We start from the raw sequence: 25,417 nt of genomic DNA, 5'->3' as shown, positions 1-25,417 counted from the left end.
TGATCGGTATTGAATAAGAACTACCAACTATAAAAAAAAATTAAATATTTATCACTCAATAAGTTATATTTAATATCAATATAATCTTAATGATAATATAATGAAACGTTTACATCATTCCTTGTCTTAAAATATTGACATATGGATATATTAACAAAGATTTTCTAGACACTCACAAATTTATAAAATAAATTTGTAAAGTTGTCGGCTTGGAAGCGACAAAAGCGCTGCGTAACGCGATTATCTCGAACTATCATGTAAGATAATATATATACAGTTATTGTTGAATCAAGTATATTTAATAGTTATCGACGGGGCGAGCTGGAAATTAGAACGATCGAGGACGACAAAAATCTTTAGTAGGATTTTGTGATTGAATAGATGGTCAGGTCATGGCGTATGTTAATGTTGCTGAATGGAAAACCGATCAAGTGTGTGAATGGTTAAAAGGTGTGAAATATGGTGTTTCCGATAGAATTAATATATCCTTTACATCTCGAACCGAATAATTTTCGCTATTCACTTATCATTAAAAGTTACTTGTCATGAAAATACACTTGGCATCAATGCCCGCACCTCTCTCTTCTCTCCTCTGTCCATTTGATCAGTCACTTTATTACTTGTACAAAACTGTCTTGATTCGTTTAATCACTCGAAATTATCAGAAATGCTCACTTCGTAGATAATGTTTTATTTGAAAAAAGAGTACACCGATCGTAACAATGACATATAAATAGTAGTAAAAATTACTTTCGTATCTGAAGTTTTTAATAAAGCCTTTGTTTACATCCGATTCAATGAATATTATCTAATATGATCCTTGTTAATCGAAAACAATGTTTACGAAACAGCAAAAATACTCGAAATTCTAGGTTTTGTAATAAAATTAGAAAGTAAACAAGAATTATTTACCAAAATTTAAAATTTATTTAATTTGTTAAGGTAGAATAGTTTTCCTTACTTAACATTATGTTTGTCTTTGAAATTAGTGAAACCTTTATAGATTGAAAATAATTTTTGTTTTAGGCTTAGATAATTCTGTACTCCCTTATGTACACAGTTTTACAAATCATGGTGTCAGTGGACAACAGTTATTAAGTCTAAGACCAGAAGATTTAGAACACCTCGGAGTGCTCAAACTTGGCCATCAGGAAATTATTCTTGAAGCTGTGGAATATTTAAGAAATTTTCATTATGAGCTTGATCGTGAAAATCTACAGCTTTTGGCATTGAGATTATCTTGTCAAGCACATAGTTTACAAAATGAATTGTCTCGTCAAACAGATTCTAAGCCTGTTACTACCCAAACATTATCCGATGTAGCATCAGTTATAACAGCTGTAAAGCCTTTAGTGAGATGGCTTGATCGTCCGCCGTTTTCTGGACAGCTAGAGTATAATGATAAAAAAGTTGAATTGATGAAACTGGCTTTAGAAATGGCAACATGTGCTCAAAGAGATAGATTCGCAGAAAAACCAATAGAAGAAATTAGAACAATTTGTGGACAATTGGCAAAACTAGCAGATTATATAATACAAGATATTACCGATCCTATGATATTACAACCAACTAGTTTAGATTTGGCTACACTAAAAAAAAAGCCAGGAGATGATTTGGTAAGTTTCTAAATAATTATAATTATTCCATTAAAAAAGAAATAATGTTTTCCACGCTGCTTTCTTCTCTTTAAACTAAATATATTTAACATAAATTATAGAATGCTATTCTTCATACTCGTGGAAGAAATTATCTACTACATCCTTTACAGATAAACGTGCAATCATTGATTCAACACAGCTCTAACTTCCTGTTCAGATAATTGTCTCATAGTATATAATTAAATTACTATTTTAGAATATAAATTTTGTAATCATCTATATTATGAAAGATTCAAATTTTCAAATATGTCTTTTTAGGGATTTTATATTTTGCCATCCTTCCATGGAGCTCATCAAATTGCAGAAATTAAATTTGGATCAGCTGCTCATCAGTGTGGTAAAATGGAAGAAGGAGATGAAATAGTTCAAGTATTTTCTCAATTTTAATATGATATTTGCATAACAGTAATTAATTCAAGTATTTAATCATTATTTTAATAAACGTTTTAGGTAAATTATCAGACTGTGGTTGGTTGGGAACGAAAAAATCTTTTAGAACTATTTCGTGAAAGTCCTGCTGAAGTATTACTAACTTTAAAACGTAGACCAAGGCATACAAAAGTATATGGTCAAATTTATATAAAGCCATATCGACTTCCAAGCAATAAAAAAACTTCATATACAACAAGATGGCAACATAATCTTCCATCACCAAGGCCAGAATTATTGACTATACCAGATTTTACGATGCCATTACCAAGGTATATATTTTCTTTCATTCGATAAGGCAATATTTTGTTCTTATTTCTTTTGCTATGATTTTTGTCCACTGACTGCTTTTACGTTTATACTATATGGAGTAATATTAATTAAAAATTTATTATTTAGGCATATGCCAAAGAATCCCAGTCCAGAACCTGCAAGTATTTTAGATACAGTGAATATATTAGATACAATGATCATAGATAGTAGCGACTCTGATAGCGAGGCAGAACCACCTCTGTCAATTCGATTATACTCAACAAAACCAAGAAATTCAGTTCAAAGACGAGCTACTATAACTGGTGCTAGTCCCACTACTAAGCACGGAATTGATATTGAACAATTTTGGAAAGTACTGAAACAGGAACATAGTACAAGTTCTCAGTTACGGGATAAAGCAGCATCTTGTGCTCATGGACTAGATAATGTCCCTTCAAATTTACGACCACAGTCATATTTAAGCATAGAGCAGAGTAAAAGGAGGAAAAGGTCTGATGTACAAATCGATGATAAAAAACTACAGTTCCAAGAAAAGTCTATTAAATCCGATGTTCCTCAGACAGATAATACGATTAATGTTATACACGAAGGAAAACATGAATGCAAAAGTGTTCAAAATTATGAAGAAACATTAACTACTAATAATATTAATATTTCCAGCCAAACTTCTCCAAAATCTGCTAACGTTACCAATAATAATCATTTTGGTGATACAAGTGTGCCTTTAGACGAGTGCAACAATTTTATTAGAGATAGGCATAGTAATCATAAGAACATCCTAAATGGTAAAGAGTTTAATTCATGTGCTGTTAAAGAACGAGGTAGATTGGATAAGAGTTATAGTACACCAGCATATGATTTAATGGATACCAATAGTGCTGAAGACAGAAAACAAAAATTATTTTATACATTAGAGTCACCTGCAAATAATATAAGCAATTCATCTATGAGTAAGACTGATATTGAATTGAAATCTACAAGTTTAGATAATCAACAAAAGTTAAAAGATATTGGTGAACAACGACAAAGTTCTCATGTGATCATTGATAATAATGTTAAGAATGAAGAACAAAATACTAAAGAACAATTTGTTGAAACATCTCAAGTTTTCAACTTGCCGAAAATATTTGTACATAAAGTAATTGAAGAAAGTCACGGAAACAGTATAGAAAATAACCAAAGCAATAATGAATGTATTATTTCTAATGTAAATAAATATGTCAAAAGAAATGCAACGATTAATTCAAACACTGGAGTAGAAAATACGTTGCAGGCATCTAATAATACAAATTTTCGAAGTAATTCAACTTCGAAGCACGAAAAAAGCGAAGATAAATTAGAATTAACAAATAATTATGCACAAAATAATATTGAGAACAATTCGAACTTAAGTAGTTTTGGTAAAATTCTTCAAACATTTAATTGTGCTCCAATAGAACATTCAAAGTTAATAGAAAAAAAATCTTCTAGTGTACCCATAAAAGAAAAAGTACTTCATGAAAATGTGAAAACAAATTGTGAATACAGTTCTGTCGAAGATAATATACACAACATTACTCAGAACATTCCCCAGATACAAATCAGTCAAAAAGTGCAAAATGATAACAAAAAATTTAAAGATTCAGTTAATCAAGGAAATACAGTACAACCATGCAAATATTTGGAGCAAACAAAAATCGAATCTACTAGGAAACTAGAATCTAAATCTCATTTAATACCTCCAGATCCCCCACCACGTAAATATTATACAAAGTTAACTACTTCGCATTTTGAAAATATTTCAAAACCTATGGAAGATCAAGAAAAACTTTATATATCTCACAGACCTAATGTTAGAAGAGATTTGAAAAAACAAGAATATTATACAGAAAATAATATTAAAATCAACGTAGATCTTCAAGAAAAGCAAGATTATTTAGATGCTAGTAATAGCTTTACTGAAAGATCAATTGAATGTACTGATGAAATAAATAATTTAAGCACTGAACGTAGACCTAGCATAAATATGGATTCTTCATTCATAGAATGCAATGATAAGCAAATAAAGGAAGATAAGTCAATCTGTGATAAGTACGAACCTTATACCAGTTCAATGATCGAAGGTCACAATTCTGAATCTTATTCTCAAAATATGGATTCATTAGATGGTCCATGTTCTTCAAAGCAATTACAGTTCTTCGAACATAAATCTAAAAGTACTGAAAAAGAAAAACATTTTGAAAAAGGTGTGGTTAATAAAGCCATGATGGTAGCAAGAAGTATTGGATTACATGGAAGTTTAAGTAAATCTTCTAGTAATAGCCCCAGAAGTAGTAGGAAACGGAGTATATTATTTGCAAGTAAGCAATTAAGAATGTGGAAATCGATTACTCATATAATTATTTATGTCGTTTCTTTTCTATTCAAGGAAGAAGAAATATTTCCGTTAAAGATATAGGTGCAGGTGACCTGGAAGGCTGGTTAACATACCGTACAAGAGGTGCTGGTGGTGCTTGGGCTAAAGCTTGGTTTATTTTAAAATGTTCCTCCTTATATAGGTTTGTTAAATAAACTGTAATATTTGTTTTTAGTTATTGTGCAACAAACACTCATTCAATTATATTTATAGATTTAAAACTCAGACCAGCATGAAAGCAGATTGTCTAATAGCTCTTACAGGATTTACCGTGTCACGAGCATTCGAAGTAAAATCTAGAAAATATGCGTTCAAAGTTTATCATACTGGAACGGTATTTTATTTTGCTGCAGACACTGAAGACTCTCTTACTTTATGGTTAGAAGCAATTAACAAAGCAACTTTAGGTGCTGATAGTCATAGTAGAAACAGTGCCCTTTTTAGTGAAACAGACGAGAGCGATGGTGAACAAAAACTCAAAGTTAAAAACATTCAAGCACCAGAATATAAACCAAATTTAGAAAAACCATTTGGATCATTGAAAAAGGTTGTTCGCAAGGACTCTTCCGGATATAAGGATCATGAAATGAGTGGTGCTAGCTTAGACAGAAAATATTTAAAATTTCTTGGTACACGAAATCATAACGTACCTGTTCCAACAGCACAATTTAGAAGTTATAGAAGAGTACTTCCTACATCTACTCCCAACAAGTATGTTTATATAATAGAAATGTGCAAAGTACAGATTCATTAGTAATTTATCTTTATTTTTCTAGGAAACAAGAGTCTATTCTAAATTCATCGGACTTACAAATGACAATTGCAGGAAGCACATTTTACGGATTGTGTGCATCCCAAAGTGCTACTGATATGTCGAGTAATATTCAAGATATGGGTGATTACAGGCGTACAACAGACAGGTAAATATATACATTACATGTTTGTAGAACCAACAATTTTTTCACTAACTTTGGTTGCTATTACACTATTTTTTTAATTATAGAAATCACTAAAAACACGTACTGAATTTTAAAAATAATTGTTACATTACACGCTCAGAAATAAAATAATTGGCACAAAACGTTGATTAATTTTATTAATTTTATTTTACTGTTTTGTACATTGTCTTTCCTTATTGTAGTACATTCCTCTATGCCATCCTCAATTGTACATATTTCTTACATATGATATTTTCACTTGCAAATACATAGTAAAGTGACTAGTAACGTAATGTTTAATGTAGGTGTGTTACTAGCAGAAACAGAAGACCGGAAGAGTTGCAAGGTTTTATCACATTAGAAGAATTTATGTTATCACAGCAAGATGATCGAAGGCCAGTAACTAGAAATAGATCTGTATCGCCACATATAACACCTTTAACAAGTGATCATGTTCATGTCCAGCATAGAAATTTACACGACAGTGGAACAGTTACTGATCAGTCTAAAACTGTTACTGATACAGCAGTTAATAATGATGTTGTACATGCTCGAAGTAAAGCAAATAGTGATGTTAACAATACTATAACATATGGATATACAAGAAACATGGATACTTTACATACAAGACAATTCAGTGGAGATTTTGAGTTGGAAAGATATGAAAATAGAGGAGAATCATCGAAATATCCAGTTCAGAAAAAATCAAGTGAATCCAGTTACATGCAGAAAAGAAATGCCGTGGATGGATTAAACTCTCAACAAGGAAAGTTTTGTGATTCGACTCATTTGAGAACTGCTGCTACAAATGATTTCAAACCATCAACTTCTTTTTATCATAGCAAATCAGATATTGTTGAACCGTTTGATAGACAAGGAAGTGTAGCTTGTGAATACAATTCCAATAACTGTGTATGCTCACAATCTTCAAATCATAATGAAACTTCTAGATCATACGATTATTATTCAACAAGAAATGCTAACAACTTCATGGATGATACGAAGTCAGTACCAAAACGACTTATTCGAAATGATGGTAAGTTTCATACTAAAATATGAATAATGTTCTAGAACATAAATATAAGAAATTTACATTTTAGGTTGTTCTGGATCTAGTAGCGATCTTACGTATCATGCTGCTTATGAAACATTACATCGTGCAAAGAAAGAAGCAACTGTATGTCGCAAAGGAAGTTTCAACCTGACAAGTCGTCGCGAACATTCTTCATCAGATAAACATTGGTTGGATTCTTTAAGACGTGGCGATAAGAAGGATAACGATTCTGATAAAACGCGTTTAAAAAATGTAGCGCAGTATCAACCGCCACCTATCCCAACGTCCCCATTTGAACAAGAAGGGATGACCGCTGCATTTGAAATGCATTTGGATAAACGTGAACAGGTCCAAAAGCCAAGTCGTCTGAGAAATTTATTTGGTAACAAATGTCAACAAAAACCTTGTACACTTGATCTTCCTAAGGAAACACAAAAGACATTGTTAGGTAAATTAACATTTCTATTTGAAATCATTAAGTGTCACCATCAAGCTGCATTAATGAAAACTGCGATGTGAAAATTTCAAATTTTGTTTTACCTTATATAATAATAATCTTCACATTTCCACAGGTTCGCCAAGGTTACATAGAGCACTGTTTCGAGAAAAAGGTTACAATCAATCACGATTACCTAGCCGATCAAATAGCCAAAGTCCTGGTGATAGTGGTATTGGCCAGTCTGTTAGTTCCTTCAGCGGAAATAGCACACAAACACTCAGTCAAAGTTTTACTTCCGTTAGTTCTGTTAGCGATTGGAGTCCAGACACGCCATCACCATGTTCTCCAAACTTAACATCAAAAGTAAGTATTCCAATAACTCACATTTTTGTGTAGATAAAGTTTTTATTTTATTATATCTTGCACAAAAGTATATGTTACAAATGTACAAAATTCACACTTTAGTTGTATCGAACGTTTATTTTTATATAAAAATCTTTTTTCAGAATGGTACAAATTATTCTGCATGCCAGAAAGGATTTACCAACATAAGTAGACATTCATTAAATCCACCAACATTACCTTATATACCGCCACCTACATCTCCACCGCCTGATTATCCTGGTTTAGAATATCCACCAGTGTTTGAACCTGGTACCTATTCTCTCTTGGACGCTTCGTTGCTACGTAATCGTACTAAAAGAAATCGAGACACTCATTAACTGATAGATATCGTGTTATAATTCATTAATCTATATAATAATAGCCAAAGATAATATTTTTTCGCTATTCATACATAATCAGGCGTTTCTTATAAGGAATTTAAGAATTTACTAGTATTTTTCTATAAAGTATTCAAATTTAACCGTCCATTTTATAAACGCACGAATGTTATAAAAATCATTTTGTAGAAATTGGTATTTTGAATTATCCACTCAAAATAAGACAGAAAAAGTGTAATATATGTATATTAGCTGAGTGGACGACTGAAATCAATATCATATATATATAATTATCTTTGTAGGTATACTAAATCTTATTGTAACTAATTTTAATGAATTCCATTTTGTTTTTCTCATTATTTGTAATTGTTATTATAAGCGAGTAAATCTAGACATATTTCGATGTATTTTATAAAATATTTCAGAGGAATATTATGGGAACATTTATTGTAAATGAATTATGTAATCCCACATTAATTATTGAGAATGTATATTTACGTATAGAACGTTATAAGGCCAGTCTTATTTTACATATAGAGTTAATAAAACCCCCTGATAATGTACTAGTTGACGATTAATATTATGTATAGTAAATATTGTCACGACAATATGAAATTATGATAGCAATGAACTTGCACCCACCTGATATATTCTAAAAATATTGCAAAGATTAAAATTTGAATTAAAATTTCGATCGAGTGAAGTTGGCTTTCAAATAAAAATTATGGTTTCTGATCAACAGGGTAATTGTTGACGAGAATGAGATCGACAGATCGATCCAAGACAAAGGGAGAGGACATATAACGATCTATAACTATCATTCACATGTAGGAGACTCGTTGAGGAACAAAAGCCTTCACACAATATGTATACATATTAAGTAAAATAGGAAACATCTATTTATATCGACATGATAAAAATTAATATTTTACATGTACTAGTATCTTTTAGTACATTTCTATTTATAAACTAAAATTGATTGGCCTTCTTATTACATATGTATAGAAATTGTTCTGCTAACAAATAGTTTCAAAGAAAGATAATGGAAGTGCTCTTACATACTAATAGCATGCATCTTTAATGTATTACTGTACAGCACAACTTAAAAAATATTTTACAAATAATTTTATGTACAAGGTAATTTATGAATCTGGAACAAGTAACTCCTTTTTAATCATAATTTGAAAAATATATACAAAGAAATAAATGCCTTTTAAAAAGGATTAATTTTCAAAGTCATACACTTTTTGAAAGTGCACTTTATGGTTTCATCATTTGCTCTGAATGAAAATGTTCATATTCTACATAAGCCAAATATGTTTGTCCTTTTTAGTAAAAAATTCTACATTTTTGTACCATATAAGATGTTAAAAATACTTCACCATTATTTTAGAAGTATTTGATGAATTATTTTTATATTATTTTCAAAATTGAGATATTGTAAATATGCTATATTTTTATTTAATCAAAATGTAAATATGACTTGTGCCATTGACATAAATCACCATGTATACTGGCATATCATACATATATACACAATGTGGTGATTTGTAAAGTGCCTACATATATATTTTTGTTGTATAATTTTTGTATATAATTAATTGTAAGTCATGTTTCAGCTCTTAACGTGATTTGAAATACGTGATTTTTATTATAATTTATGCTCAGAAAGCTTTTGTAAAGTATTATAAAGCTAAATATCAATAACGTTATTTACAATGTATTTTCTGCACTTTTATAGTAGTTTTTTAATTATTATAAATTTTATAAATTAACTATCAATCGTTTTATTATTACATTTCACGAGTCCCATTATGAATATATAATACGGCAAATTTATTCATTTACTTTATGGACTTTATGGATGAAAAATAATGTTCAATATCATTGTAATCCTCCACTATCAGTCTGTAGATGTAGAGATAACATCTGTAGATGTTATATATACATATTCCATTTTTTATACATTATACAAATATCTTAAAAGAAATTATCATATCAATTAAGAAATTGTTATTAAACTTAAATATAAATTAATACTTTTATTCATTTTTCTTACAGACTTTATTTCTTTTGTTCCGTACGTATGTATGTATATCTTCGAAATATGCCTACGTTAATATATGTATAATTATTTTGAAGTCAATAAAATTAATTTCTTTTATTTGGTTTGTATGTGTTTATATATGTATACATTAAACAATAAAATTTTTAGTATACAAGTAACTTATTGAGATATTGTGATCTATAAAACTCATTGTTTAAATTTCAAAAACTTGAGGAACGTTATTTAAATTTGTTGTCATTCCAACCAATGATAATTTTTGTAAAAATTTATTTAAAAATTGTCTTAAAAAATTAAAGTTATTTGATCCAATTTTTTAAAAATTCTGGTAATTTAATTCAATTTAAAAAAAATTACACATGTATAAAATTGTCTTCGAAAGAGTATGCAATTCAGTTCAATTGTACTAAGTTACCTTATATGTATATATATAAAAGGTGTGATTCCTGAGGTCATTTGAAGTAACTTTTTCGTTAGCAAAAATGCAATCTGCGGCTTTGTTTATGAGTTATTAACAAAAAACACTGTCCAATAAAAGGCGAGCTCGGCTGGCGTGTGGCTGCCTAATCAACGAGCGCGCGAAACCTAGTTTCACTCATTGATTCGGCAATCTAGCGCCAACCGAGCTCACCACTCATTGGTCACTGTTTTTTGTTAATAATTCGTAAACAAAGCCGTAGATTTCATTTTCACTAAGGAAAAAGTTACTTTAAATGGTGTTAGGAAACCCCCATTTCCGCATTGCAAGACATTTTTGGGACAGTCTGTATATTATATATTCTATGTACAGTAATCCACGTCCAAGCACTCTGACCGGGTGCAGTCATAGGTGCTTGTGCATAGGAAATGAAGTGAACTGCTATGCTCTGATTGGCTGATAATTCAATGCTAACACAGAAATCACTATGGATTGGATACACAGTAAAATTGAAGCTAGCAATGGATCTGAAGGACTTTGTATTTTGCATCGTAGTGAGAGGGCTCAAACAAATGTAAGGGCAGAGGGCAGAATTACGGCAATATTGGACTGGTCACCTATTGCTGTCATCTGTTGTCAAATCGTAAAACTATACATTTGAATTTTAATATAAACATAAATAACATATGCATTTGAATCTAGAGTAACTGTTTGATTTTGTTTCTATATGTAAACTAATCATAATTTTTAAATTTGTTATTGCTGTATTCTGTATAAAAAAGAGATATACAAACTGTGATCGTATAGAAATATTTATATTTTTAAAGAAATACTTTCCACATGCTTTATTTAGGAATTTAATACTACTTACGTAATAAAAATCAGGATAAATGTATGTTGTAAACATGATAAACCACAAAACACAAGCGAATACATACAAACACACAATAGCGTCTCTAAGCGGCCTGACATCAATATATGTACATACGTGCTTACGCTAGTGCACGCTACTTCACACTAGGGCTAGGTGCTGTGTATTTCAGCACATTCAGTGTTTAGTTGAAAACAGTTCACTTCATACTATATATAACGAGATTGTTAAGTAATAAGCACATCAATCCTCATATTTAAATTGTAGTGAAGACGGTTAACTCGTGGACATTGCAGAAGCATAAAAGTTTTTCGATGTATATATAAATTGATAAATTTTTACAATCTAATTTTTAAACAACTTAATATATTTAATTTTATTTCTAAGAATATAAAAAACGTGATATTTGAAGAACGATTAGGATAAGACGGTTAGTAAAATGTGTACATTACATACATATGTATAAGTACTTACACCTACTGCTGTAGTACGTAAATTACTATTAATTGTAGTACGTTAATTACTAAATTTCTACGCCAACACTGTTTAAATCTTTTCATGTGTTGTGAAGCTATACAATAATAAAATAATATCAACTTCACTTTAAATAAAATTTCATTTGCAATAATATAACCTGTTTTAGTGATTTCATGAACTTGATTTTTCGCATATGTGTATGCAAACACAACACACCAGATAAGAAGACGGATTTGAATTTTCGCGAGAAATATGTCACATCCTATAGACTACATTGATTTAACAATAGATTCTCCAGTGAATAATGCCCTACGTACAAGAAATATAAATATTGACGATAAATCCGGTAAGAGAAGGATAAGAAAATCACAAAGAAACCATATAATGCGTCAAGATTCAGTTATGTATGTTGAGTTTTAATATTATTCAGAAATTATTTTATCAATTTTAATGTGTTTAGACATTAAATAAATTGTGTTTAGACAAGTTCCAGTTGACAATCCACCGAATAATACACAATCAGAGGAGATAATAGACTTAGATAAAATCAAATCAACTGATGAAAATATTGGAATTCGTAATAATAGCAAATGTGAAGAAAGGAAAGTTCTAGCTGCATTATCTTGTCCAATATGTTACGAAGACTTATCTTCTGATAACAGACCAATGTCTACTCCTTGTGGACATATATTCTGCCAAAATTGTTTGACACAAGCTATACAAATATCAAAGCGTTGTCCAATATGTAAGAAACTTGTAAAACTTCAAAGATGTACTCGTTTACATTTTTAATTGAGTAATTTCTAACCTTATAACTTCTTTGATTGATTGTACTTTTCTGTTCAATCTTCTAATAAGATAATTTTCTATTCACTCTGCTCAGTAATTACATTAATTTTAGTTAAAAAAAAGAAGAATTATGTATTTTTTTAAAAACCTTAATACAGTGTTAAAAAATGACAAACTAGTAATGTTTACATTCTAGTCTCACCTTGAATTGTCCTTAGAGCATTTAATATAAGATTCGGACAATTTTACCATTCTAGATACGTCTAAGTTTATATAGTTGACTATATTGCGTTTTAAAATATTTTTGTTTTGTATATTATTGTTTAAAGTTATTTATATTAAAATATGAATATGAAAAAAGGAAATAAGACTGCATATTTGCTTAGAGGTCGTGCAGTTGAAACAGCTGGTAAATATTATTCATAATTATAATTTTAGTTATATTCCTTATCATACTAATTGTTCTATTCAGCTTTATTATTTATATCTATAGCAAACTTCCTAATTGGAAAAATAATAAAAAGTACATCTAGAGTACAAGCTCAAACTTCTAGTAAGTTTCTCATAAAATATTTTTCATTGACTACAAAAAAATGTTTATTGCTAAAAATAATATTTTTTATTGTTTACAGGGGCAACTAGTAATAATGAAAAAATAATAAAATATTCTCAGGATGATAATATTAATAACTTATGTTCCCCCAACAATATACATTCTAATTGTGCGCATTCTAAAAGCACTTTAAAATATGAAAATGTTAATTGGACAGATAATTCCATAACAAATAATATGAATGACTTTACTTTAAAACAGAAACATAATCAAACTAAGCAGAAAGATTATTACTACAATATTACAAAATTTCATAATACGAGCATAGAAGATAACACAGAAATTGAACATTTGAACATGGAATGTACACCTACTATTTAACAGGAGGAAGTTATTAGAATGTTCAAACCATTGTACAAGTTCAGAATTAAGTGATACATTGAAGAATTCATTCAATCATGATCTTCAAAGTTCTGTAATTGATGAAAGTGTATCAAAAAATAATGTAATTTCTCCTGAGATACAAAATTATTTTGCTGACATGTGAATTTTATTTTGAATACAATTAGAGTTTTAATAACACCAGAAACTAGACCAGTTCTAATGAGTTTCAATAAGTATTGCTGTGTATATTGCTGTGTATCATTATATTAAATGTATGTGCATGAGAGATCATTTTCTATTTTTTTAATATGTATTTTATTATAATTAAATTAAATACATTTTCTATGCATTAAGCAAATAGTTTACTTCACACCTAACTTCAACGTTTATATTTATGTAAATATTTCAAATTCGTTTAAAAAGTTAAGATATCAAGTAAAACATTTTATAGGTACTTTATTTTCCCAATTACCATGTTATATCTAGAACTTAATATCAATTGTATTTACATTAAAGATCTTTGTTATAAATATGTATGTACATACCTATTTCAAATTGTATTTATCTCTGAATTCAATGTCAAGTCGAAACTTCTGATTGGGTAGATTTGTGCGCACGCCACGCCTACATCTTGCGTTATGGCGGCGTATCACAGAAATGAGGTACACAGTCTGTTATGAAGAAAGAACTGTGCTTTGCAATGAAGTCGATACGCGTAATAATTTTGAATGGTAATGCGATTAATAGCGCGCGTTTGAAACGTGAACGATGATAAATCAGAACCAATTTGTAAATTATTCAAACGTCAGATGGTGTCGATTAATTAATTTACTGCAGTGAATTCGAGTTTTCTATATTGTGTCATTGACTCGAGACGAAGTGTCAAAATCGTTCGAGCTCGCCTTGACTTGTGTTCGATGAAACTTGATCGAGATAGATCTACACTGGAAATTCATTTTATGGAACGAAATCGGACTATCTAAATCGCATATACCTTGGCTAATCATCGTTACTGAGCAAAAAACTGTTATTGCACCTGACTGCAGTTTTACATGGAAATGAAAAGATGTATGTGACGCCAGAGCTTATGTTTTCTTTTTATTAAAGCCTTTCCGAGTGATAGGTTTACATACAGTGATTTTAGCAGAATTCTACAGACTTCAACGCCATTCGTAATTGTTTGTTAACTTTAAATGTTTTGCTGAATTTTATAAAATTGACTGAAGAACTGATTTATTTAACACTATTTTTTGTAACACTATGCGATTTTACTTGTTTGTATTATATTGGTGTCGATCCGTCGTTATTAATATCAGTGGAAAACTTGTTTATTGTTTTACATTATGAATCTCATTATTGTGAACAGGCATGATTTATCAATAAATGTTTGTTATCTATCTTGGTTTATTCATCATTTCTCTACTGCATTCTATTTTCTTTTTTGTTATACACAAATGAAAATGTTGTTGAAATAATATCATTATTTTATACCATTGTTGTTAAAGTAGTTTACTTTTTACATAATTCTTTGTATAATTTATTACAATTGCAGGTTATTAGATGCTCAGTGAAATAGAATGTTAAAATCGATGGCAACAGATCTCTATATGTAATTAACTATCGATATGTGCTTAATCATGATATCAATGAGAACAAATAATCAAACACTCATCAGGATGTGTTTCCCTAATGTTTATCATTGATCACTTCTTTGCTGAGGTCAGAGAGTGATGCCGGTTCATCAGATCAATGTTAATCCGCCTGATTGGCAACCACCTCTGTCACTTGGTCCTTCCAATAATAATAGTCCTGCCACTGACGAAAACTTACCAGAATGGACCCTAAAGGTAAACAAATATATATTTTCTGTTTATTATTTTTTTAATTTTTTAATAATGGAAGGTATTTCAAAGAATTATATTTAATGAAATGCTGATTTAACAGGAATCAACATACGCAACAGTAGTTACAATTATACCAGACCATTGTCACTCATCTGTGAGTACATTATCCTCCAGCAATCATGATATTTGTAGGTAAGTAATGTTTTTCATATGTATTGATTATGATATTACATATATATGAATATTATATATTTTTGTGTGTGTACATAAAATTTCAGCATCTTCTCTTTTGTTTTATAATTGGTGTGAAATTTGGAATATTTTTATACATAACTTTCTGCTTTGCTTGATAGAATATGTCATTGCGAAGGCGAAGAAGGTGCTCCTCTGTTAGCACCCTGCTACTGCAGTGGTAGTCTACGCTATGTACATCAAACTTGCCTTCAAGAATGGATAAAAGCTTCTGACACACGTGCTTGTGAATTATGCAAATTCACATTTATTATGCATTCTAAAACCAAACCATTTTGTGAGGTATTAGATTTTTACTTATAAATCTTTTTTATACTTTCCATTATAAAAATAAACAATTATGTTTTAATTTATTCTATAATGAGAAATCAATATTATAACATTAATTAATAATTTTTAGTGGGAGAAACTAGAAATGTCAGCGCTAGAAGTTCGTAAATTATGGTTTGCAGTTGTTTTCCATACAGTGGCTACACTTTGTGTAGCTTGGTCTTTATATGTACTTGTTGAACGATCTGTGGAAGAAGCATTGCGTGGTTACGTAGATTGGTCTTTCTGGACTAAATTGATAGTTCTTGTAATTGGTTCTACAGGCGTTTTAGTTTTTATGTTTATTCAATGTAAATCATACATTATACTATATAGAAAATGGCGAGCATTTAACAGGTAATTTAATATCGTGATACAAATTCAGTAAAATACTACACCGTAATTATAATTTTTATATCTTTTATGTTATACTAATAGATAATATTTTCTAGAGAAATATTCATTCAAAATGCTCCTGAAAAAGTGGTGCTTCCTCCTTCACCTACAGACTCTTTGCCTCTAAAAGAGCTTGGTCATACCATATTACCCTGTAATATAGACCCTGCATGTGCCTCGCAGATGGTAAAACCAGATTCTGTCGCGACACCACAGAGGCACGAAACTCACATGAAACTTTACGTATTTGATAAATTGTCTTCATTGGAAGACAATATGTAATGTGGTTGAGGTAATATGGATGACTGTTAATTGTGTATCGATAACTAGCGAAATTGTAATACAAGCGTCAGCATGTGTCTAGAATATGCCCTAATTCTGGACAAATATACAATTTCGAAAAATCGAAGTTTCTATTTGGAAACTTTCAAATGTCCGCCCTTACGGAGCACCTTAATCTGAAACTTAGTACTTCAGTGCTTACATTGACAATGGGATAGCTGAAAGTGTCTAGCCATTGAGCTAGTACTTTGTCAGACATTTGTGTACATAATTATTGTATCTGTGATGTTATTAAATAAACTTTACCATATTTAAACAATATATCCAACAATATTAGTGTAATTATTTAAAATTTTATATCATAAATTAAAATCTTCAGATTTTCTTTTAAAAGGTCATTTTCCGTGAAGATTTGAAATGCGTTTTCATTTTTTTTATGACTGTTTTCATAAAGGAAAATTGATATAGCCTCATTTTTAATTTTTACTTTATTTGAATTGCAGGCAATTGGTATTGATTTCATTTTTCTTGGATTTAAAAAGAGCGCCAATTTATTAATGCGAGGACTAATTGTATGATTTACATCCGGAATTGCTACTAATCATACTAATTTGCGACTTAGTGAAATTGTTATTGTTCTGGTTACTATCTTTCGCATTCAACAATTTAACGCTACCTAAATACGTATCTCATAATTTTACATTAAATATGCTTGCTATTCTCTATAGAGAAGACATCTTCTTGGTACTTTTACCTTGCTTAGGTTGCGACAGTTGCAACGACTACTACTACTACATATAGCGAAAAAGATTGTACAAATACATGTATATTATATAGTCATGTCTATATGAGCAGAATTGAAAGAATGCTACAGACAATTTTTCATTAATACTTCGAAACCTAATATATAAAAATCTACCATTGAAATTTGATATAGGTAGCTGCATAGTACTACACATTCAAAAAGGATCTGTGGTTCATCAAAACGAAATTTGATGCAGGTGTCGGAAATGGGAGATGATCCGAAATTTACAATTTTAGTTTCTGATAGCGCATGAACTTGTATGCAACATATATATGTAGTGTAAATACATAATCAATCACAATATTCTTTCTTTATTAATAATTATTATCTACACGGTAACATAATTTCCTAAATTTTAATATTTGAGGAAAGTACAAATGATAAAATATTTTTTAATAATATATACATCTACATAAGTACGTTTTCTATTCTTTCATTATATACATATGAATTACAATATATACATATATGTACATATACTTACATATACCACGCCATTTTGTAGATGGCAGCACCAGTCTTCCGGAATATATACAGTTACACGTTACAGAACTTCTTAGTTCTCGTTGGTGTAGAGCGCAGAGCAGCAGCGTCAGTTTGTGAAAGTTGTGTCCAGAGGTGAGTTCGATCATTTGTAATCCATTTTTATTTATGAGTTGAGAATCAATCCATTTCGAAAATATATTTAATTATATGCAGAATATACTGAAGTATTGATAATAATTAATAGTTTTTGTTTTTGACTGTACTACATTGGTAGAATTAAATGATGCGTAAGTGTTTATTTAGTAGACGTACAAAGTTATACAATACGTGGTCACATTTTAGATTTATAATTAGCGTAAGCTTTATTGTACGTTTGTGTATATTTTCCACGTGGAAATTTACGATTCTAATTTATAGTAATAAGACGAAATTGTTAGTACTTCAGTTATTTTATTAGATACGCTTTTTCTTGCGGCAAACAACATAGCGTCACTAAAATGGCGGTTACGTTACGTGTATAGTTCCTACAAAAATCGTTATCATTACAAGTCAACGCTTTGGTAGTTTATTTTTTATGCCCAATGAAATTTCAAATTTATCATAACTTATGCTAAAAAAAAATATCGAATTTATTACATTTCATGTTCAAAGAAATTTTTAATTTAGCTCGGCATACATAACGCTTCGCTTTCGTGAAAAATGTGATAAATTCAAAGAAATTAACTGATTTTATCAGCTTTTATATTTTATTTATTTTTATTATTTTATATTTTATCAGATTTTATAAGTATTTATATATATATAGTTTATATGAATATTTAAAAATCTGTAGGTACAGTCTGATCTACACATACATATAAAAATGGCGGACAATGATGATCTGTTGGATTATGAAGACGAGGAACAGACGGAACAAGTAGTTGATGGAAGTGGGGATATACCCAGTAAGAAAGAAGTTAAAGGCACATATGTATCTATTCACAGTAGTGGATTTAGGGATTTTCTTCTTAAACCTGAAATATTACGTGCAATTGTTGATTGTGGCTTTGAACATCCTTCTGAAGGTAAACTATATTTCAGTATATAACAAAACATTGTATATTATATTTAGAATAGATATATACCATTACCCCCTTAAACATCAATTATTATACTTTTAACTATATCATTGATTATCAACTTATATTTACTGAAATGTTCTATATGCAATTGTTTAAAGAACAGAACTATTTAGTTTTCTTAGAAAAGAAAATCTTAACTCATGTAACAAGTTACATTCACATATGTTAATAAATAAAATGATGATATCTGATAGGGACAACTGATTCTATATGAATGATTCTACATGAATTATAATTCAACTGATAGTTAATTACCAAAATATATCTAGTATTCTATTTAAAGAAAGATTAGTTAATTGTATATCAAAATTGTTTGCAGTGCAACACGAGTGTATTCCTCAGGCAGTGATTGGTATGGATATATTGTGCCAAGCAAAATCTGGTATGGGGAAGACCGCAGTATTTGTATTGGCTACATTGCAACAATTGGATTTAATAGATAACCAAGTTTATGCTCTTGTAATGTGCCACACAAGAGAACTTGCTTTTCAAATTAGCAAAGAATATGAAAGATTTAGCAAATATATGCCTCATGTAAAGGTAAGTTATACCAGATATATATCCGGCTATTAATTGCTTTAATAACAGTCATAGATTTTTTAATTGTTTCCAAAACTTAAAAGTAGGTAGAGTTAAAAGTATTAAGAAATATAATTTTTAACGAGTAATATAGCAAGAAATTTTTGCTGTTTTTTCCCCCTGAAACATGACAGTTATTGAAGTATTATTGTGCCAAATTTCTCATAAGTCTTAAAATATTTTAATTGAAATAATGAAAAATCTTCACATGATGAAAACACAATCATAGCAAATAATGATGACATCTTCATTACACTACCATCCACCACTGAAGAAGATTTTTTTGTTCATTGAACTGACACCAATGTATTTGATAATGAAACATTTATGTAATAAAATGTTTTGTGAAATTATAGGTAGGCGTATTTTTTGGTGGTTTGCCAATTCAAAAGGATGAAGAAGTTTTGAAAAACACATGTCCTCACATTGTTGTTGGAACTCCTGGTCGTATCCTCGCTCTTGTGCGAAATAAGAAATTAAACTTGAAGCATCTAAAACATTTTGTACTTGACGAGTGTGATAAAATGCTTGAACTCCTAGGTAATTATATACTAGATATACTTCCATGTGGATATCATGTTGTGTAACTGTAAGAAAGCTTTTTTAAAATGAATCTCTAATTTTTCTTTACAGACATGCGTAGGGATGTACAGGAAATATTTAGAAGCACACCGCACAGCAAGCAAGTAATGATGTTCAGCGCTACGTTATCCAAGGAGATACGTCCTGTCTGCAAGAAATTTATGCAAGATGTAATTAACCAATCTTCCTCTTCACTTCGATCTTCGATTGCTCCTACTTCGTTGGCCCTGTATTCATACCCAGGACAAATCTCTGACCATACTCTAAATATTGTTGACGGCGCACCCGCGGGTTAGGCTAGTTAGACGACACTTTGAAGAAGTGATACAGAAATCAATCACGAATAAGCCCCTCAATATCTTTGGAATTTACAAAATCAAGCTCTACAACTTTAAGCAGTAATGATATACTGCTCCAAAGTTTCCCTCCATTTACTGGACGAGATCTGCTCGTAAAAAGGAAATGAAAAAAATCTTCAGTTAGTGTTGTTTCCCAAGCTAATCAAAATGACGTTGGCAATATTTTGAAAATGATTTTATTTAGTTCTGATCTTCGAAATATTCAAGTCTTTTAATTGTCTGCTGCACAATGAAATTGCCAAAGTTCGATATAACGTCATACAAAATGTTTGGAACATCATGTATGTTGGGATGGGTTGGGTGGAAAACGAGTTTGTTAGTCACAGGCAAATGTTAAGGCAGGCCCAAGGGGGGGATAGATTTTTCAAGTGTGTTAGAGCATGGCAGCACTTTTTCAATTGGGTGGGGGGCTAAGAAGACTTCAAGACAACCTGAAGACAGAAGAGCGCAAGAAAGAAGATGCAAGAGGATTAAGGGGAAACTGGGGTGTTATCTAGGATCGAGCAATTTACAAATATTGCTGCAATTAAGTGGGATCTATATCTAGAAATTAATTAGCATTCCCGTTATTATAATTGAAAGCAACATCATTTTGATATTTTACAAAGTTTCATGGAGGGTCAGTAATTTGAGTAATACGAGTGAAATTGGACAGCAATAGAAGTGTTAAAATACATAGTTTGATCGTGGTCATCTGTACGTGAAATGCAAATGCATAAATCAGTTTGTGTTATCACGAATCATGAGCTAATTAAGTCGCGATGTTAGAGAATCCGAGAAGCCTTAAAGTTTTGTGATATACCGGGCATACCAAGAATAATCAAATTCTGGGCATACATTTTAAATGTACCAGAATTTTGGGAGAAGAGATATGGCATCGAGTGGCCAGCGGATGTGCGACACAGAACAGTCATGGGTGCGCCATCTTATTTCTGTTGGGGTGACTGCTGAGTTTTCATTGTTGGCATTACCCAGAGATGGAAGTCGCCGGACCGTATGTAACCAGTAATGATAATTCGATCGACAAAATAATTGCAAAAATGAGAACTCGTGCGGAAAGTTCTCTAAAATATCTAAATACGTTTTCTTTTATGATTACTGACAAAAAATAATGTTATCAAGGAAGCGGGAGAAATTGGGACATTAATCAAATATCAATTCTATGCACTTGCATCATTTGATTCATTCTTTAGTTATTGTTTATGTAGTTGTTTTGTTTCGTATGTCCAAAGTATTAGTTCTTTTTTTTTCTTTTTAATAATTTCTGTTCAATCTAAATCTAAATTGCACTTATTATATAATTTATACGATATTTTTTAACTTTAATAACATCTAAAGATATGTTTTTGAGTATATTAGAATATAACAAGAGGAAAATCTTTTATTGATTCTAAAATTTATCTCGGTATGACAATTGTTAGGGTAAAGTAGGTAATCTTGTAAAATACATTCTTTGTGTAGCCCATGGAAGTCTATGTGGATGATGAAGCTAAACTTACATTGCACGGTCTACAACAGCATTACGTGAAACTTAAGGAGAATGAAAAGAATAAGAAGCTTTTTGAATTACTAGACGTTCTTGAATTCAATCAGGTTTGTCAAATGGAATAAATCAAGATTTCGTTGTTCATTCAGAACTTTTACATTCGTTAAATCTATGTAAACAATTTGCACATAAATTATTCTATAGGTTGTTATCTTTGTAAAATCTGTACAAAGGTGTATGGCTTTGGCACAACTTTTAACAGAACAAAACTTTCCTGCTATTGGAATACACAGAGGCATGACGCAAGAAGAACGATTATCCAGATACCAACAATTTAAAGACTTCCAGAAGGTAAGCATTAAATTGATATTAGTACCATGTGTTAACGTTTTTCTTAAATTTCTATTAATGTAAATATTGTTTAAATAATATCAAAATGAAACAATTTATAAGCAATAACTTCTTTCATTTTCAGCGAATTCTTGTAGCTACAAATTTGTTTGGACGTGGTATGGATATTGAACGTGTAAACATAGTATTTAATTACGACATGCCAGAAGATTCAGATACATATCTTCATAGAGTAGCTAGAGCTGGACGTTTTGGTACAAAGGTTAATATTGTTTATGTATTTACTGGGGTTACGTTCTTAAGTATATTTTTATGCTGTCAATGACTAATTAATTATTCATTCCAGGGATTGGCCATTACATTAGTAAGTGACGAAAGTGATGCTAAAATACTGAATGACGTTCAAGAAAGATTCGATGTAAATATTACAGAATTGCCGGACGAGATAGATCTAGCTTCATATAGTAAGATTATTTTGACGCAATAATTTAATCATTTAAAAAGATCATTATTTTAAGTTATATATACTACTAATGTACTTTTTTCAGTTGAAGGACGGTAAATTGGATACCAATTACTGAAGTATAAACTTTCAAATCTTCACGGTGAAAACACAATCACCTGAATAAATTGCGGCATGAATTTTTCTTTTATATTCTAATACCGGTTCTCTTGTGCCGCATATAGACATTTTTTAAGGACAAAGTTGTTTAGAATATCGTTTTTTACGACGTATTTTGATGTCATTGAAGTCGATGATGGTGTAAGCTTCTCCGACAATTTCACCGAATATTGAAATTCTAAGCAAGAATGCATTATTCCAAACAAAAATTGTAACTCTATAATAGATATAATAGTATATCTATCCACCAATCTTTATCAAATTTCTTAATTAAAATAAGAATTTCGAATCTATTCTAAATCGTAAGGATGAAAATGTAATAACAGAAACTGCTCAGTTTTGTGGAATTAAAATTTATTAGTATTTTACAATGATAACATTAATTATTTATTATAGCTTTAAAAGAATAATAATCCAGCCATTATAAATTCGTTTTTGCGCCACTCGTTCTTAAAGTTTGTCAGATCAATGCAATGAAAATTGTATATGAATACAAAACATGATTTGTATTCAACATGAATACACGATGATAAATGTATAGATTGTAATGTAATGTGACTATTTGCCTCACTTTCGTATTTTCTCTTGACTAGTCAATAAACTGAAGTGGAGGACAGTAATACCTCAAGTTTTGTAAGACACGCAAATAATACCCCAGATAGATAGCAGAATTAAATTTCTCCTAGAAACACAAAATGGGATTGCCAAGAATCGTTGATTATGGAAAATTAGCGCATGCAAAAAAGCTAAGGGCATAGGATTGTTCGGGAGAATGTGTTGCATTGATATCATATAAAAAAAAAACTGATCAAAACATCATAGAACTATGAATTGATTTTGAAGTTTCATCAACTATTCTGTTACCACCTGTGTTTTTTTCACACGATATTCATGGAACCCATTCTCCTAAATAGCTCTATGCGATAATTAATAAAATAATATTTACTCATTTAATCTATTGTATCTATTGTAAATAAATTATTATTAAATTTAACCAACGATTACGTTTAAAATGGATTTGTATTTTTTTGGGGGGAAAGTAAAAATAAAATACATGATTTTATTTTATTTAGTCCTTGCTTTATTTTGTGGTTTATTTCCGCCTGGATTACCTCCTCCACGTCCAAGAGGTGCAGGGCCTCTTCCGCCACGACCAAAAGTACCTATAAAAAATAATATTCATAGAATAAACCAAGAGGAACTTAGGTATGTGCAATAGCTGTTGTACCTCTTCCACTTCCACGTCCTCTTTGATTTTGTCCTCTTCCTTTCATTTCTCCACGACCACGCGATTTCATTTGCACATCTTCTTTTACCATATCGATAACCTCATCAGGTATTCGTAAGTACTTGATTGTACTACCCCTAATATAACATTCAGGCATTCTCCAGAATTTGTCACCATCCTAAGTCACAAACTATGCAATTAATTTATTGGAATAAATTCCTGTAAAACTTATTATCAAGTATTTAGTACCTGGAGTAATACACAGAATTTAATTTCTTGCAATATTGTTTTCAACATTATCAAACGAATATGAAAAAGATATGAAGGTTTAAAGCTAAAGTTAGTTTTTTCATTTTTTGTCATCTCAACCAATTGCAATTTTTGTAGAAAATTATTTAGCCATTGCTTAGTAAACTAATACTTCTAACATCTCAAAACTAATTATTAGTACTATGTTAATAATTTAGAAACTAATAGATACTGTACCCTAGATGTGCATATAACCTCTCTAAGATTTATGTTCATCCAACTGTCACAGCTAACTAAATGCCCGTTGTATGTTTCGCCATTTTTTAATTCAACAAGCTGTAAAATATCGGATTAAGTTATATGTAACTATGTATATATCTATAATAAAAACATATTTCATTTTTGGATATGAAGAATACATACCATAGGATGATTTTGTGCCGTCCTTAACAATGATAATGGTAACTGAAAAATGATATTACATATATATGTATATATAACAAATATTTCTAAGATCAAAATACCTTTCTTTATACAATAATTTTTAAATATACCATTTTATAATAATTTGATATATATCAAACACGATCTACACAAATTCGACCTACTACGATTTACACAGTTTACACGAATTATCGGCAAGCCTTTTATAATCAGGATGACCAACTATGGCAACTATAATACAAATATACACGGTAAAGGCTCATTTCCATTGGGTTGACTTTTGTCGCTTAGCTATAACCTAAAAGCGTCTCTGCCCACCGAATGAGCCGATCCTACTCGTGTGAAGCTGGCTCACTATATTAATCAAAATTAATGAAACAACCCTTAAATTAAACAACCCTTAAACCCTTAAATTGTCCATAATTGCTTACTAATTACAGTAGTCTCTCAATTCAAGAAACTCAAATCAAGAATTTATATCTAACTAATATAAAACAAGGCATTTGTTTTACAATATATGTTGCTTTTTACTGTTTGAGAAATTTATACACGTTCGG

At 30.3% G+C, this 25,417-nt stretch overlaps 4 protein-coding genes and 1 long non-coding RNA gene across 8 annotated transcripts; 3 read left to right on the top strand and 2 right to left on the bottom strand.

Annotated features, from left to right (window-relative positions):
- Positions 1 to 125: 125 nt before the first annotated feature.
- On the top strand, positions 126 to 10,072 carry cnk (connector enhancer of ksr). Its single transcript, XM_033476908.2, has 12 exons — positions 126 to 450; positions 1,027 to 1,616; positions 1,917 to 2,027; positions 2,109 to 2,359; positions 2,487 to 4,699; positions 4,768 to 4,897; positions 4,969 to 5,466; positions 5,532 to 5,675; positions 5,999 to 6,729; positions 6,794 to 7,195; positions 7,320 to 7,549; positions 7,693 to 10,072. Exons 1-12 carry the CDS (start codon positions 393 to 395, stop codon positions 7,906 to 7,908), a joined length of 5,574 nt encoding a protein of 1,857 aa, XP_033332799.2. The 5' UTR covers positions 126 to 392; the 3' UTR covers positions 7,909 to 10,072.
- LOC143260454 (uncharacterized) lies at positions 5,843 to 11,744 on the bottom strand. Its single transcript, XR_013034650.1, has 2 exons — positions 11,263 to 11,744; positions 5,843 to 7,882 (listed from the first exon to the last, which is right to left on the bottom strand). It is a non-coding gene; the product is annotated as an uncharacterized LOC143260454 (long non-coding RNA).
- A 782-nt stretch (positions 11,745 to 12,526) lies between these two features.
- Positions 12,527 to 16,869, top strand: LOC117224126 (E3 ubiquitin-protein ligase MARCHF8). 2 transcript variants are annotated; one of them, XM_076525854.1, is made up of 8 exons: positions 12,527 to 12,937; positions 13,022 to 13,081; positions 13,161 to 14,533; positions 15,018 to 15,312; positions 15,410 to 15,501; positions 15,663 to 15,843; positions 15,962 to 16,227; positions 16,323 to 16,869. In XM_076525854.1, the coding sequence occupies exons 4-8, from the start codon at positions 15,196 to 15,198 to the stop codon at positions 16,546 to 16,548; spliced, it is 882 nt and encodes a 293-aa protein (XP_076381969.1). In that variant the 5' UTR covers positions 12,527 to 12,937; positions 13,022 to 13,081; positions 13,161 to 14,533; positions 15,018 to 15,195; the 3' UTR covers positions 16,549 to 16,869. The 2 variants fall into 2 exon arrangements, with proteins under 2 accessions (XP_076381969.1, XP_076381970.1); XM_076525855.1 differs by having other exon boundaries at positions 13,161 to 14,637.
- Positions 16,870 to 17,858: 989 nt separating this feature from the next.
- On the top strand, positions 17,859 to 23,316 carry Hel25E (ATP-dependent RNA helicase 25E). 2 transcript variants are annotated; one of them, XM_033476954.2, is made up of 10 exons: positions 17,859 to 17,971; positions 18,672 to 18,903; positions 19,280 to 19,500; positions 19,896 to 20,079; positions 20,173 to 20,291; positions 21,942 to 22,073; positions 22,171 to 22,317; positions 22,442 to 22,579; positions 22,664 to 22,781; positions 22,866 to 23,316. In XM_033476954.2, exons 2-10 carry the CDS (start codon positions 18,702 to 18,704, stop codon positions 22,877 to 22,879), a joined length of 1,275 nt encoding a protein of 424 aa, XP_033332845.1. In that variant the 5' UTR covers positions 17,859 to 17,971; positions 18,672 to 18,701; the 3' UTR covers positions 22,880 to 23,316. The 2 variants fall into 2 exon arrangements, with proteins under 2 accessions (XP_033332845.1, XP_076381966.1); XM_076525851.1 differs by lacking the exon at positions 17,859 to 17,971 and having other exon boundaries at positions 18,655 to 18,903.
- A 681-nt stretch (positions 23,317 to 23,997) lies between these two features.
- LOC117224196 (U6 snRNA-associated Sm-like protein LSm4) lies at positions 23,998 to 25,104 on the bottom strand. Of its 2 annotated transcripts, none has more exons than XM_033476955.2 (5): positions 24,971 to 25,104; positions 24,840 to 24,881; positions 24,654 to 24,752; positions 24,168 to 24,345; positions 23,998 to 24,102 (listed from the first exon to the last, which is right to left on the bottom strand). In XM_033476955.2, exons 1-5 carry the CDS (start codon positions 24,971 to 24,973, stop codon positions 24,005 to 24,007), a joined length of 420 nt encoding a protein of 139 aa, XP_033332846.1. In that variant the 5' UTR covers positions 24,974 to 25,104; the 3' UTR covers positions 23,998 to 24,004. The 2 variants fall into 2 exon arrangements, with proteins under 2 accessions (XP_033332846.1, XP_033332847.1); XM_033476956.2 differs by having other exon boundaries at positions 24,941 to 25,095.
- Between the last annotated feature and the right edge of the window lie 313 nt (positions 25,105 to 25,417).

Source organism: Megalopta genalis, chromosome 13, assembly GCF_051020955.1.
Source record: "Megalopta genalis isolate 19385.01 chromosome 13, iyMegGena1_principal, whole genome shotgun sequence".
Classification (NCBI taxonomy): domain Eukaryota; kingdom Metazoa; phylum Arthropoda; class Insecta; order Hymenoptera; family Halictidae; genus Megalopta; species Megalopta genalis.
Note: the sequence above shows the minus strand (reverse complement) of the source record. Positions and strands in the feature narration are given on the sequence as shown.